The 16,488-nt window shown below is 38.1% G+C and overlaps 1 protein-coding gene across 3 annotated transcripts in view; it reads left to right on the top strand.

Moving 5' to 3' along the window:
- Nucleotides 1-16,488, top strand: part of ROBO1 (roundabout guidance receptor 1) — a 1,055,533-nt gene that overhangs the window by 165,060 nt on the left and 873,985 nt on the right. For all 3 annotated transcript variants that reach the window (XM_030580281.1, XM_030580292.1, XM_030580273.1), the window contains exon 2: nt 6,268-6,404. In XM_030580281.1, coding sequence (XP_030436141.1) covers nt 6,317-6,404 — 88 coding nt within the window. In that variant the 5' untranslated portion in view covers nt 6,268-6,316. The remainder of the gene's footprint in view (nt 1-6,267; nt 6,405-16,488) is intronic.

The raw sequence follows: 16,488 nt of genomic DNA, 5'->3' as shown, positions 1-16,488 counted from the left end.
ATGATATGGCCAACTTAATTCGGAGGCTCGAGGTTGAATTAGATAATGTCAACTTAATATTGTAGTGTAGACAAGTTTTGAAAAGAATGGAAGAAATAACACTGGTGGTGCTGAAAACCTGCTACTTCATACTTAACAGCATTGCACATTTCGGTTTGGTCTCAGAGAATTTCAAAGTTACTTTAGTATAGCCTAGCTACCAGGTGTTAAAGTTTGGCAAAGTGATAAGGACCTGAAAAAAGGATCTTGTAATGGAAAATGTCAGGAAACCTTAACCATAGGTGGTGCTACCATCTCTGTTTATAATAAATATAGACACCTTTTATCACTTTGCCATAGAATCAGTGCCTTTCCCCTGCCCTGCAGTTCGGCAACACAAAAATGAAAGCTGCTCTGACAGTGGAGAAGCAAGTGGTGCTCGCTATTTGGACGCTTGCAACACCAGACAGTTATAGCATGCATGAACCTGTCCAGAAACCTGGATCATTATTTGGGTGACTATCGCTAATTGAAGGCTGTGCTTCCATGGCTTCACTACTCTGGTACCTGAGCTACCTAGATTAAAGCGGGCCAGGGTATGTCACACTCTGTGATTGGATTGTAGACATATCCTAAGTGAGTCATTAACAGAGGTTTCTGGGCCACTGCTCCCTTCCCCTCCCCCCCACATTGTGGAGTTCACACAAATTGCTACTTCAAGGGCCAGTTACTCTGCGGCTGTAAATTGGTGTCACTCCTATTGGCTTCAGTGGAATTATGCCAATTTATACCATCTGGGTGTTGGAGCTAAAATAGGCATTACGTCAAAACTGGCTCTTATCTCTGTAGATAAGGTTGATGGTATTATGCAGCAGCTTATTTGCCAAAGTTCACAGTTTTTACAAAAAGAGGTTACATCATCTTATGAATTTTATGAGGCCCTTAATTTCCTTATCTTTTGAAGCCCTCTCTCTATCCAGCATGCTGTAAAAATATACATTTTATTCTCTCAAAAGGCTAGTAGGTAGCCCTGAGCCAGACTACAATAATAATTTAAAAAAATAAAGGAAAAAAGTAACTAGGGTAAAATTAGCATTGATTTTTGTTTTTTTTATCCTGATGTGTTTACCTCTGCAGCTGCTTGCTGCATTAGCCAAATGGATAAATAGCACTACACTTAAGATTCAAATCATTTTTTTCCCTCTGCATTTACTGCACTGCTTCTTTCCCCTCTGGGTCTGTGCAGTTTAATTTGCCATTGATTCTTTAATGATTATAATGCAGTAGACAAAGTAGTGTTTATCTTCATCATGCCCTGTGGATAACACATGGGGCCTAACTTCTTCTCACTCACACTGGTGTAAATTAGCAGTAATTTTATGGAAGACAATGGAATTTAACTGGTATAAAGAAGGGGGGAGTCAAGACCATTAGGCTTACTTTTGAACGTTTGTTGCTATTCAATCATTCTGATGATATAGTATAGCCAGTGGGTATCAATCCCCTTCCTGCATCATTGATTTCATATTTTGGTCATGCTAAAGGTAAATTCATTTCAGAGGTGTCCTAAATGCAATACTTAGCTCAGAAGGCAAGCTACTATTATTATTAAGTAGCTGATACTATGTATTTGGATATTCATTTCATTATATAGGAAGAGAATCACTAAATGTAAAACCTGAGGGCTTCAGATACTTTCACAATGCACAGAGTGCAAGTCAAGGGAGTTGGTTGGCTTAAAGCTCTGACTTGAACTCCCCTGATCTCAGTGATGTTCTGTGAGCTTTTTCCTCTGTACAATGGTATACTGACCAGTTACTGGACTGTTGCAGTGGAATACAACAAGAAATAAATTTGTCTCCATCTCTTCTTTGCTGAACTGAAGCTGGGTCTGAGAACTTAGCATTCTAATATCACTGAGCAAAGATTGCTCCCCTCTCCCCACAATTTTACCTATATTCTAGAAGTTACTTCAAAAGAAACCACTACATCCTAGATACCAGTCTTGTTCCCTTATGCGAGATAATATTAAGGTTGATGGTGTAGATGGCACCATCAACCTTATCTACAGGGATAAGAGCCAGTTTTGATGTAATGCCTATTTTAGCTCCAACACCCAGATGGTATAAATTGAGATAATATTTATTCTGCTGCATAACTTTTGTTTTTTAAGTCTCAAAGCCAGGTGAAACTTGATTTGGTTTACTTGTAAACCAAATTCACCAAAGGTTTCCATAAGGTTAGTAGAACTTTTGAGTGAAGTTAGGATAACTTATGGTTTCAGCATGAAATGTTGCAGTTCTGCTGTGTTTTGGGGTCTGTTGAATACTGAAACCGAAAGCTAAATGTGGGGGTATGAACCGAAACTTCTGAGTTTCTTTTAGCTCTGCCTTCAGATCATGTAGCTACATGAGAAAAGAAATGCTGAGGGACAATACATGGTGGAAGGTAAGAAGAAACAAATGAGGCCTCAGGAAAGAAGTTGGAGGAGGGTAAAAGTTGTAGAAGAGAAAGAAGTTGAGAAGCAGGAGCAGACTGTCTGTAAAAGGAGTAGAAGGGAGGGGTAGCCAGCATAAACTGGGAATGTGAGTGAAAGAAGAAGCTAGGGAAGCTACCAAGAAAGAGTGGTTCAGGAAAGGGGGATACTCTGAATTCATGCTTAGAGTCCATTCATGTACTGTGCTTTTGCACTAAAATAAATCAAGGAAAATGAACATTGCTTACAATCTTTCTGCTCCACAGGCTAAATTCTGCCCTCGAGATACACATTCCAACTCCCATTGATTTCAGGAGAATTGTGTGCCTGTCTGAAGACAAGCAATTCAGGAGTTTGTTAGGTATAGGAATCATACTAATACAACCCACTTTGTGTAGATAGACATATAACAGAAAAGGATCAATATTTGTTTTTGGCTTTTGAATCTTCGAGGCAAGTTGGTCTTGATTGAGGGTCCTACACTCCACATCATCATGTGATATTGCATCAAGTACTAGTGCAATAATTCCTTCATGTGGACATGAAATGTAACCCCATTTCATTCTAGACTCATGACACCCAAAATAAATGTGAGACCTTGTCTAGTGGAAGACATTGCCTCACTTAAAGTAGGATCCCCCAAAATTTGATTGAGGCACTGACATTTCCTCTTTAGAGTGGGATGCATGGTCATAGAAACTAGGAACTGAAAGCCAACTTTGTAAATGGTTTTACATAGTAATGCAATAGCACTATATAGTGGTTAGAATAGAGCACTGAAATCTTGAGGCCTGGGTTTGAGAAATTCCCTTTTCTGTCTTTGATTCAATGACTGGCATTTAGCAAATCATGTAAGAACGCTATGCCAACCTGTAAAACAGGGATAAATATACTTTGATTGGGAAAAATTCTGGAGCACTTCACAAAGGTAGATAATTGTAACGCGCTATCTTTAAGCTGCTATCAGTAAGTAAACATGAAAATTCCCCAGCCTAGGGTTCATCACAGTCCTATGAGACTTGGTTTGGGGCACTACTTGGCAAGTAGTCTACCTATTTCTTCCCCCACGCAGCCTCATCACCCTTTCCCTGAACACTTGTGCAAGACAAAATATTGAGCTGGAATTAACCCTTTTTTACTGGGAAGCAGGTGGCTTGTCCCTGTCATTATGCAGTTGAGGCTGGCTTCACATTTGTACTTGTTTATTACCAATTGGCCTCTGCTGGAGGTAGTACAGCCAGAAGGGAGAGGGAGTGAGGAGTAGGCGTGCTCATGACACTAGATGTCATGACAGTGATGGAGAAGGTGGGGAGGGAAGTGGAGGAATGTTTGTGTTTTGCTCAGGAGAGAAAGGAGTATGAGTGTTGCCTGTGGTCGTGATAGCAGGACCAAAGTGAGCACTTCTGCCACAGGTGGGGACGGGCAGGAGACGGAGGGAGGAACAGAATTGCTGTCACTGCTGGTTGTCATGGTAGCAGCAGCACAGGTACAGCAAATGTAAGAAAGAGAGAGAGGCAAACTGGAAATATTCTTTTTTTTTTAAACTTCCTTTCAAATTTTTTTGGTAATATCCTCAAATAAGATGGTAGTGAATAGACCCAGTGCTGAATTAGATATTTTTCAGGTTTTTTGACTATTCTTTAAATTTATATTGGTGGGATTGAGGCTAGTAATGGATTGAGGCTAGTAATGGATTTTTCCTCTGTAATGAATGTTGGCTTGTATTTGTATAGTTTTTGAGTGAAAAATCTGAGTTTAAAAAATGCATGTAACTAGCAGAATTGGCAATAATGTTAGAAAAGTAAGAACTAACATAATTAAGATATCACAAGCCCCACTTACTGGTTGAGCATGATATTCCTGCCTACTTCAGCTCCACTTGTATATTTTACATTTGAGCACCATCCTGCTCCCATTAAAGTCAATGATTGACAATGATAAACCAAATGTGGACATTTTACAACTTGCAAAATTCCTAAAACATGGCATCCTGGTCACAAAGGGCATAACCCTTACTTCAGAAATAATACAATATATGAAATAAAAGATTCAAACAGAAAGAATTGATTTGGTCAACCTGGGACACATGAAAAAAATCCTCATTTTTTAAGAAGGAATTTGAAAGAGATGATGGAGTGTTACTTGGTGATCAGGCAGTAAAAGATCCTCCTAAAACTAGGGCTTGGTGTGAAAAGGGGCACAAAAGGGTGAGTGTGAGATGTAGGAAAAAAATGCTATGGAGAGAAAACATGAATTTAAGATTGATTAGGATCGTAGATAGAGTGAGATAATTTTAAGAAGTGTGTGGGGTTGTGAACAGCCTTGAACTTGTAGTACGGTTAAAAAAAAAGTGACACTAAAATATGTACATTTTACTCAGCAGATCTGCTCCCTACAAACAGGCTTCACAAAATTTGTTTTTTTTTCTGTTTTGTGATGGGTTGTCACCCCTCGGGTGCAGTTTGGGAGCTGTGGGAACCGGTGTGCCCCTGTAATCTGCCACTGCTGTATTGGTGACTCACAGCTTCTTCAGGCCCTGAGGTCACCCAACATGACAACAGGTGGCAACACACACACCCAAACTGAGCTACTTGAGTGCTTTACTGCCTTTTCCCAGTACACACACACACACCCCTTCAGCACCGCCTAACTGTACTCCCCATCCAGGTCTCCTTCCCTCTCACCCTCCCCCCAGTAGTGTCCTCTCTCTGACAACTTGAAATATAGCAATCCTACAGGGATGGGGCAAAAAAACAAGTATCGACTAAAAGACCAGAGTGGCCAAGTTTTCCCCCCAAGGTGTTCCCAGCTGGTACATATGACACACCCAGACTGAGGCACCTAACAAAAGCATAACAGAGAAACAGGAACTGAGTTGTCATAGGGGTTTCTTTAACTCTCTACTCTTGGGGGAATCTTTTTTGTTGTCTGTATAGTCAGACATAACAATTACCAAAATAATTGAAACTGGTGTGATTATAGTTTTGTTTATTTACTAGGTAATCCGTGCTTTGATCTATTTTTTTTAGTTAATAAACTTGTTTTTGCTTTATCTAAACCGTGTACCTTTGAGTGAAATGTCTGGGGAAAAATCTCAATTTGGTTAATACAAGCGTACTGTGCATATCCTTCCCATATCGAGGGGAGGACAAACTTTATGAGCTTACATTGTACAGATGCTTGTGCAGTGCAAGACGGTACAATTTTGGGTTTATGCTCCAGCAAGGGTGCAGGGTGGAGGAGCTGGGAAATTAGCAACTGTCATAATTAAGTGCTTTGCTGAATCTAGTCAGAGTACTCAGTATTTTGGCAAGATTGATCCCTGCAGCCCTTATTCAGCAAACCCTACCTAAGAAAAGCAGTCATGCATGTGTGTTACTTAAGAGATTCGAGTATATGCTTAAAGTTAAGCATGTGTTTTAAGTGCTTTCCTGAGCACGGGTTGATTTAACCCTAAATTCAGAAAGGTTTTTATGTATGTGCTTAAGTTCTCATATACAGTTTACACGTTAGCTTGGCCAGCCAACAGCATTAAATAATCATACACTGTCTATTATGGGGTTTCTCGTGCCTTCCTTCAGTGCATCTGCCACTGTTGGTGCCTGGTATGCTGTAGTATGTGGATTCATGTCCGTTCATATTTTACGACCAACTATTGATTACAAAGAATCAAAAGTGCTTGAATAAAGAACTATATTGAAATAGTGAATTTGACAGAGATATACTAGGCCAAAAGTGTTTTAAAGCTTTTCCAAATTGCCAATGACTATAAATTGTCATCTTAGTCCACCTTCTTTCCACTTTTATTGCAGATAACACTTAAATGCTGCTGAGCTGGTGTAATGCAAGGAAGGAAACATCATGAAATGGGAATATTATCCTTTTTTTGTCATTGTAGCTGTACTCAGCCTGTCCAGGTCCCACCAGTTACTGGGTCAGATTATTCCAGGTAGGTACTTACTTATTTTAATTTACTCTGAATAGCTATATGCATCTTTGTTCTTCAAAATTTATTTTATGTTGGTGTGAATGTTTCTCTGTGCATGTTTATATTTCTAAAGTTCAGAGTTTAGTGAGAACTCTAGGGTCTATGTGGCACTGAATTGCTCTTTTAGACTATGAAAGAAAATATGTAAGGAGTGGCCTTAAGATATAGTTACCAGAAGGTTAAGGAGGATTGCTAAAGGATTCCTTTGATTAACACTGCTGGGGCAGTGGGGAAAGAAAAAAAAATGCACAGTGCAAAAGTGAACGTGAAGATCAAAGAGAATACTAAATCCACAGAAAACATCACTGAAGAAAGGAAATAGCAAAGTACTGAAAATATGAAATAGCTGAAATACAAATATATACTATAAGTTAATTGCCAAAATGCACTGTGCTTGCACTCCATCTAGTTACCATTGTTTTCAGTGAAGTTAGAAACACTTTCTTCTTCTAAGTCTCCTAAAGAGAATATATAACAGATAAGCATGCTTGGGAATGGTGTTTGTTCGTAATCTGAAATGTCCGTAACTCTGAACAAAACATTATGGTTATTCTTTAAAAAGTTTATAACTGAATATTGACTTTACAGCTTTGAAACTTTCCTATGCAGAAGAAAAATGCTGCTTTTAAATATCTTTATTTAAATGAAACAAGCACATAACCATTTTCCTTCTCTTGTCAAATATTTTTTAAAGTTTCCCTTTATTTTTAGTAGTTTACATTTAAACACGGTACTGTACTGCATTTGCTTTTATTTATTTATTTGTTTATTTTTGTCTCTGCTGCTGCCTGATTGCATACCGGTTCCAAATGAGGTGTGTGGTTGACTGATCAGTTCTTAACTCTGGTGTTTGTAACTCTGAGGTTCTACTGTACTCTTTAGCACAGTTACAGAAATACAGTTTATGCTATTTCATGAGAGCTCAGTAAATCCTGTGCTGCCATACTTGATTAATACTCCACGTGAGCCTTGAATTGTGGATGGGACAACATATATGAAGCAAAATCTAGCAAATGAGATTCAGACCATCTACACTGTTAGAAGCTGCTCTAACTGGTATACTCTTTCTTTCTTCAATGTGCAACATTATAAATAAAATAAAATAGATATATGGCATTGAACTTTACTATAAATAGTAATGGCACCAACAGCAGTTCACAAAAGAAAGTGATAGTGACGCTTTTTTAAATTTTATTTTACTGATAAGTATCTAAATTACACTGATTCTGACAGTGCTATCCTGGATATGATTGCTAATATGACTGTATTAGGCATGTAATATTATGGTGCCTGCACAATGCATACAGGGCCAGATTCAAAGTCAATGAAACTGAAAAATGGGAACATCTCGCAAGAAATTCCTCACTTTCTAAAAAACATTTATAATAGTACAACAAAACTGCAATATTTCCCTTTGTTCATTTTTACACCATACACAGTTATATAGGCAATAAACTCCTTGTTAGATAATCTGTTTCTAGATATTAATGACAAGCAAATGAGCTGAGTAACCACATTGGCTCCTTGTAAGCTAATCAGAGTTCTTGCAATTTATCATGATTACTTCTTACATTTTTAATTTAAGAGGTCAATGATTCAATTCTGGATTATTGCTGAGATTGTTGCAGTTGGACAACTACTTCTATAGCAACCAACTCCAATGTAGACCCCTCAGGAGGGTGGGGGGAGGAAAGACAGTTAAAAAAAACAAATAAAAAACCCACCTCTTTATAAGTTTCTAGACCTATAGTGCATATAGTGTATGGAGAGGAAATGAAGAAATGTAGATTACTTTTGTTTAGTACATATTGAATAGTCTAGCAAGGGAATAAAGATTCCAGCACAAGTATATTAGTTTAAAATTCTTGTCTTAAAAAGTATCAGAGGGGTAGCCGTGTTAGTCTGGATCTGTAAAAGCCGCAAAGAGTCCTGTGGCACCTTATAGACTGACAGGCATTTTGGAGCATGAGCTTTCGTGGGTGAATACTCACTTCGTCAGATGCATGAGGCCATGCATTTGTCTTAAAAAGTTTTACCTCAGACTTCAAACCTCATTTCAGAGCAATTTACCTTTCAGACAGAAGCAGACTGCCAGTTTAAAAAGAACATCTGCAGAGCCCAACTTATTTTCACAATACCTATCTCCATCTATTAACATTGATTTCAATCTAGTCAGACGTTAGACTCTGTTAAAAAGGCTGTTTGCATTGTGTTGCTCTTTCCATCAAATTAGTTTTAGCATAAAATCACAGGTGGCATTTTGATTTTGTCTCTGCTTTGTAATTTTCATCACAGACTTCAGATCTGAACCAAGAGATTACTTTACTTGGCCAGACATCATAGTGTGTTCAGCCTCCCTGGCAGCAGGCCAGAACTGCAATTATCGCACAGGATCAAAAAAAAAGCAAGATTTTTCTTCCAGGAGTTCATCTCATTCATTTTGCTTTGCTTCAGGTCTTTTACTTAGATTTTTTTTTAAATGATTCGAAGAAAGAGATCGGTGCAAAATCACAAACTTCCCCCCCTTATTTAAAAAAGAGGGGGGCATAAAAGCAGTAATTCTTCTCTGGAACTCTGCTTCATATTTCAACAGTATTAGAGCCATAGATAACTGCTTTTTTTTGAGGATTGCTAAAAAGCACATGATAAAGGATAGCAATTAAAACTGCAAATACCCTGTAGATTGCAAAATCAAGTGGGTTATTCATTATATCGAAATAAAAATCAAACCACAATTTCAAAATATCAGGAGCAACGAAATTACTTTTAGACAGATGCTAACCACATTGTTTTAATTGCCTTATAATATGTACAACTCTTTTTAAAGGAAAGACCTTTTTTAATGGAGTCCTTCAGTTCTTTTTCCTGTAATACTTTATATCACAAGATAGGAAATTGTCCCAGATATTTGTTGTTGTAATGGCATGTGGTCAACTCACAGAAATGTTAGTCTCAGAGTTAGAATTCTCTACTTCAATAAAATGCAGATGAATTTTAATAGAAATCTCACAACTTTGAAACATTTATTCCTGCTTTTTGTTGAATCTTTTCACATATTCTAGTTGAGTCTCACTCCTTTGCATATAGAGTCCACAGGGAAGTACGGTCTCCTGTCTTTATTAAAATCACTGCTGAGCCTTTCATCCTGTGTCATTACATCTTACCTCTAATTCACATATAAAATACACTCTCAATTCCATTCTGCTTGTTTCCTGAGGCATATAGTATCTCTGCCATGCCACCTCTTCACTGAACATGGGTTTGAAAATTATATGACAAAGATGTGATTTTTTTTTCTCTTAGGTGCTGTATTTGTTTAAAAATTAGATAACTTGTTCATTTGTAAGTGCATTGATCTAGGAAAACTAGATATTAACTAAATCAAATGCAAAGCAGAACAACAAATACATCTAAAACACATTATAAAATTAGTTATGTCACTGAAATGTTTTAACGTTACCAGATATCACATTAGCAAGACAGCTACAACAAAACACTGAAATGATCTAAAAAGGACAAAAAAACTTATTGTAGTAGAATATTAATAATTTAAGCCTAAATGCGCCTATCAGATTTTGTCCAGAGGGGATCAAAAAGCTGCAGATTTAGGGCCTGATCCAAAACCCATTAAGCCAATGGAAACTCTTTAACTGACCTCACTGGGCTTTGTATCCAGCCCTTACCACAGGGAGTTGTGGAAGGAGGGAATGCCTGTTCCTTGACATGCTCTTTCTTTCCTTCTGATCCTGCAGAACGCTTTCTGCTGTGTGGGGTTTAAGCTCTGTGGGGCTGCACAGACCACTACTGTTCCCCATGACATTCTCTCCTACCTGCATCCAGCATAGAGACACAGGACTTTGTGGACTGGTACTTGCTTCTAATGGCTCCTATGACTGGTGGATTTTTCTAGTTGAATTCTCTGTAGCTTTTATTGAGGGCAGGAGGGAGAGATGGAATCCCCTTGCTTCCACCCCCTGCAGTAGAAGAAATGTGAGGAAATAAAGCCAAGGGCAGGTTGAGTAGTTTTTGCAGAAGTCTCCAGACACTTTTATGATAACTAAGCAAACTGAAACATTTAAAAAAAAATGTAATTCTGATTTTAATTGCTCTCAATGCTCTCAAAAAGGTAGTTGTTGCTTTGGAATTTTCTTTATAATATGTAAATAGACACACCAATCCATTATTTCAGCTGGACAATAGCTTTTGTTCTGGAGAAATCAGGCAAAACAACAAAATATGACCTTGTGAAATGTGTCCCGCTGGGGTGAGTGTGAGCCACTTTTCTAATGTTCAAGAAACCTTCCTATATTCTTGACTGCAGCCAATGACAGTATCTCACTCGTAAATCAGATCTTTCGTCAAACAGATGACCCCATTAGAGATGGTCATAATTAAGTAATGTCAATAACTAGAAAGTTCTATTCCTTTTAGCAAATTATTTGGTGTGTACTTTTAGTTCACCTTTGAGACTCATAGTTCATCATCAATGCATAACTTTTTCATTTTACTTTCTTTCCTATAACTTTTTTTTTTTACTTAGAGCAACTAAAAAAACCTCCTTTTCTATCACCATATCATTTACAGTGGCTTCCAGGATTTTCCTCCACAGCCATTGTTAATCTTATTAGTTTATAGTTCATCTTTTTAAACTAGCATTTTAAAGTAGCATTATATTTACTGATTTCTAGTCCTCAGGACTCTGAGCTGGTGAATTGAAAAATACAATTTAAGGGTTTGCTGATTTCATTTGGCACTTCCTTCTCAAATTTGTGATTTTGCTATCTGGATCTGATACTTTGTCTAATGTGTGCATGCTACCTTTTGACAACCAATTTTGTAATCTCTGTATTAACCTAGAACACTCGTGGGTATTTTGAAAAATGGATCCATGACATAGGATCTTTATCCACCTCTTTCACAGAAATTGACATTGTCACTTTCTATAAAACAATTTACGCTTATTTCACACTTGCCTGGCTCTAACATGACTGAACAGATTTTGATCAAACTTTCCAAATTACCTTGGCACTGAGATTTGAGCATGAAATAGCTCAAGGTAAAAGTTTATTTTGGGGGGGAAGGTTAAAAATGAAATGGCCACCACTTGGCCTCAACCATAGCTTTACCTCTGTTGTATCTGGGTACACTTCTTGTCCTGGTGACTCTCTCCAATGTGTAGTTAACAGCTGAAGCATCTAAGTGAAGCTACTTTAGTTGAGACCTCTTCATATGCTTTTATGAATTCCTTGAGATGGAACTCTTCATCATGTGATGCTTACAAGCTGAATAAGTTAGGTGGTGGAGTAGAGAATCTTTATTTTGAGTATTAGCAAATGCATCCCTATGACAATTTGGATGATAAACCTTAAGAGCAGGAGACCACCAATGTCCATAATGGATGTGGATTTTTATTCTACCAACATAATGACATCTTATTTTGCTCTGATATAACTAGCTCAAATACATGGGATACCAAGCTCAGAAAACCTCTGACTGTGCCTGCCAGGTTTTCAGAAAGTTGATGGTCCATCCTCCTTTCCCAAGTAGGCAATTACCTTTTCACCTCATGCTTTCCTGCTAGTTGGTCCTTTTAAATATGAAGAAGGGCTTCCAGAAGGGCAACCTGAACATGGCTGTACTGCTGGCAAGTTCCACATGGAAAGTATTCAAGTTTTTGTTTTTCCATGAACTTTACTAATTTGAGTGAGGTACATCTTCATAATCCCAAACTAAAGCATTTTAAAAAAAATCTTTACAAGGTGTTTTGTAAAGGCAGTAGGAGTTTAATGCATCAAGTGCCCATATCTTTAAATTAAAAGTACTGATCTGATTTTCTTCAAATTTAGCTAGCTTCTTAAGGTTCCATAATACCTACAAAGCAAGTCAATTTTGAAGTTTCTACAATTCAGCATTTAATTGTCAGAGAAATCCTGCCCCTAATGAAGTCAATAGGAGTTTTACCTTTGATTTTAGTGGGGCCAGGATTTCATCCCAGATTAAAATAGAAGGGCAAAGTGTGTGGGTTTTTTCCCCCTCCATGCTTAAATAGCTCAGAGTTGACCAATAAAATTTTATTTTCAAATTTCCAAATAAAGCTGTGACCTTGGAGGGAGAATTTTATCTAAAAAAAATTTTTTTTAGAAGACTGAATAATTGAGGGGGAGCAAGGGTAGGGGATTGACAAAGGAAGCTGTTTTAATTGTTGTAGGTACTTCCTGTATGCATATAGGTGAATTATGACTTCACTTTAGAAAAGTGTGGTTTCTCATGAAAGGGTTTTTCCTTCTTAATTGAGAGAGAGGTTTTGACTCAGCATTTTTAATAAAATATCTTTTATTTGAACTGTATTATTTATTTGCCATGTTTAAATTATGAATGTTATAGTCTTCCATAATGCAGTGCAATCTGTGCCATCAGATAAATATCATATGTCATTCTGCATCATTCATGTGATGCTGGCTTTGTGGTGAAGAGCAGAAGAGGTGATTATTTCATACCACTAGAAAATAAAGACTATGTGGCAAATGTCTTGTATATTATGCTATGGTTAGCTAACATTCACCAAATTCTAAACATCTGCATTGCAGATTTTGTTGGATAAACTGGTTTCTCCTCCCTCCCCGCACTTTGACCAGAATTCAATCTTTTACCTACTGATCTCTCTCTTTTCCTAGTCAGCCCTGTTAACAGAAGTAGAAATATGTAGCTCTAACTTCTGCTTTGGAATAATATATTTAAACTGGAATTTTATCTGACACATGCCAGATCATTCTTTCAGGAGTAGTTTTACTGCTCATCATACTTTTTCTTTTTTGATTGACATGAACATTTTTTTTCAAAGTTTGTTGATTGTTTCATGCTTCTTGGCTTTAAGAGGTGACCTTTGTTTATTCTTTGCCTTTTTGTGCAGATGACAAAGGTTTGCAAATCCTATCAGTGGAAATGTCACGCCTTGAAAGAGGACAAATATTAAAGAAAAAAATCCCAGCACGTGCCTTGCCTTCTAGAGATTGTCACAGTGTACACTGAGGACTTAATAAATAAAAAGATTGCCAGCTGTACTTCAATTTACGGTTCTTTTATTAGCTTTAGTTTTCCAGCATGAGGCTTTATTTAATTGTCTGAATAGATGGCGACAAACCAGGAGGCACAGTCAGCTTCAAGACACTTAATGAAGAAATCCGTATTTTTAATCTAGCTGTAAAGCACACAACTATTCTGCTTTGATGATCTGGCCTTTGTGATGAACTTGACTAGAAAACCACATGTGCTACACTATCTACCTAATTAAGTCATCAGAATGCATTGGAGCAAGCTGAGTGACTCACATACACTAGTATAAGTAATTTTAGTCTCTCTATTGCTTGGTTAATAGAAAATGGCACTGTTCTAGATTATGACTGATAGAGGTTAGGTGGTACAGCTGCTATAATTTGACTCCAGGTAGAGCTCTTGAAAACACACTTCCCTTTTGTCTACAAGAAATATGGCATTGTTTTTGTTTTGTCACTTTTCATTTCTCTGCTTTATTAGGAAGGGATCTTACAGACATCTTGCTCCAGGTGCTTCTTTGCCAGATCCTGTATGCCCCTACCTTACAATTCTTTGTTTTAAATACACAGTGCAGAGGCCTATATAAGATGATTTAACAATTATTCAAAACTGGTCTTGTACTTGAAAGAGTACAGTGTGGAGAGGGGTGTTGGCTTAATAGCTATAGATTAAAAACAAAAACAAAACCCCCAAAAAAGGCAGTACCAATGACAATTAATGCTCAAAAAGAATCTGATAGGAAATGAACTAGATTTGTCTTTGTTTTGTCCACTGTGGGCCAGATCCCGACATCTTTATTCCTGTGGTGTAGTCCCTCACCTCCTGAGCAGTCCTAATCAAATCAATGGGACTACTTTAAACTATTTAATCGGAGTAGCAGAATCTGGTCCTAAACATTTAGCAGTACCCTGGTATAACCTTACACAATTGTGTAAACTAAATCCTACTTCAGCTAGCTCGTTGGCATTGCAGAATTGATATGGAGGTAATTTTAGATTGATTTTCACCTAAAAAATGAGTAATGAGATTTATAATGTTATTGCTTTTCTTTTTACATTGAGGTCATGCTCACTTTGTGTGGTAAATGCAAAGAGTGGGATAAATGCAATGGGTGTGCACAATAAAACGTTTACAAGTAACATGGACACAATTTTGACATCTGAAGTTGAGCATCTATTAAAACTAATTGTTTTTCTGCTGTTCCACATTTTTGTAATTGTCTTGAGGTCTCTCCATAGTCAGAGTTACAGCTCAAAAATGTGCAGATTTTTCTATAGAAACTAACATGTATTTGGAGGGATGAATATGTTAAGGCCAAAAAACTATTTGTTTTTTACTTGATGTTAAAGAGATTGATTTTGGAAACACAAATGAACAAACTTTATCACTTACAAGAGAGTAAGTGGCACCCCATGACGCCTCCTGCTGGCCATCCTGGGAATTAGCTCTCATTTCAACAGAGCATCCTCATCTAGTGGTGTCTCGCGTGTCATCACTCTCGCCTCCACCTCTAGGACCCATGTCGCTCCCCAGACTGCAGCATCCTCATTCAGCTGTGCCCCATTCAGTTCTCTGCCCCCCACCTTCCTGGGGATCCAACAGTCCTCAGTCTCACCAGTTGCCTCGGTGGCAAACTGCAGTCTCTGGTCTAGCCACTTGCATCAGTGGCAAACTGCAGTCCATGCATTGGCCACTCCCCTCAGTGGCGGGGGGGCACAAAAGGGGTGGACCCAGGCCTGCGCACTACTCCAGTTACCGGCCCAGGGATCATATAGCCGGCAACCACGTACTGCCCCTCCTCCTACCCCCCCATCCATTTCCCTGGGGCACTTCCCTGCAGCTATAGCACCTTCTCTACCCTTGTATCAGGGCCTCAGTCTGGCAGCTGTTAGGCTGGAACTCCCTCTCCTCCCCGACTTTGCTCAGCACTTTTCTATCCATGGTGCTGTGTCTCTCACCCCTCCGACAGAAAGCCAGTCCTCCTCCCTTCTCCAGGGAGAGTCTGTTTCTGTTCTGCTTAGCAGGCTTTCTTATATGGGCCAGTCTTATATGGGCCAGTCTTATATGGGCTGCTTCACTTCCTATTGTCTTACTCAATAAGCCCTCTTCTAATTGGCTGCATTCTGGGTAGCCTCTCCAAAGCTGCTTTAACCCTTCTTCTGTCTGTATGGGGCAGCTGCCCCACCACAGTCTTACATTTGTGGCTTCTCCAAAGGTCAGGATTGGGATATTCATTTGCAAGTACACTTGCTAATTGCAAGTACAGCTAATTGCTGTAAATTTGGGTATCTGAGATTTTGTTACTAGAATATTTAACAGGTTTTAAACAGATTTTAGTTTTGGTGTTTTCACACACAAATTTTATGTGTAATTTAAGAAAATATGTATGCTATATACAATTGTATTGTTTTGAGGCCATTGGATTTATATGTTCTCACTCTATTTATATCCCATTCAAATTGCAAAAAGTAAGATACAGTTTTTAACGTAGTCAGATTTAGCTGTGTGTATATATATGTGTGTGTGTATTCTGTATAATTGCTGCCCTACTTTTTCTCAAGCTTCATGGGGAACTTTGGGCTGAGTGAGTCTTCATCCTCAAAGGAAAAACTTTGGAAATGTTACGAGCCCCAAAACAGGTTTAGATTTAAAGTGCCTTTTAACCTAGTGATATAGGCTCTTACACTGTGCCTATCACCTGAGCACTTTATGGGATCTCAGTAACGTTGTTACAGGTGATTATTAAGATGAAAGATCCTCCAAGGAGCACTGCAAAGCACATCTAGTTAGCCTTTTACTACATCTCCATATTCACAGATTTCATTAATTACATTTTGGATGGGATTCCCTCCCCTCCCCCCGGCAAAGTAATCAGTTTTGCTTATTAGGATTTTCTTAATCCACACTATACCCTATAGAGAGATTCTCAGTAATATTAAACAGTTCCTAATGTACTGCACTTCTATTTTGAACTGTATAGTTTGTTTACCTA

The sequence above is a fragment of the Gopherus evgoodei genome, chromosome 1, assembly GCF_007399415.2.
Source record: "Gopherus evgoodei ecotype Sinaloan lineage chromosome 1, rGopEvg1_v1.p, whole genome shotgun sequence".
NCBI classification, from domain to species: Eukaryota; Metazoa; Chordata; order Testudines; family Testudinidae; genus Gopherus; species Gopherus evgoodei.
The sequence above is the reverse complement of the archived record's forward strand: the minus strand, read 5'-3'. Positions and strand labels throughout refer to the sequence as shown.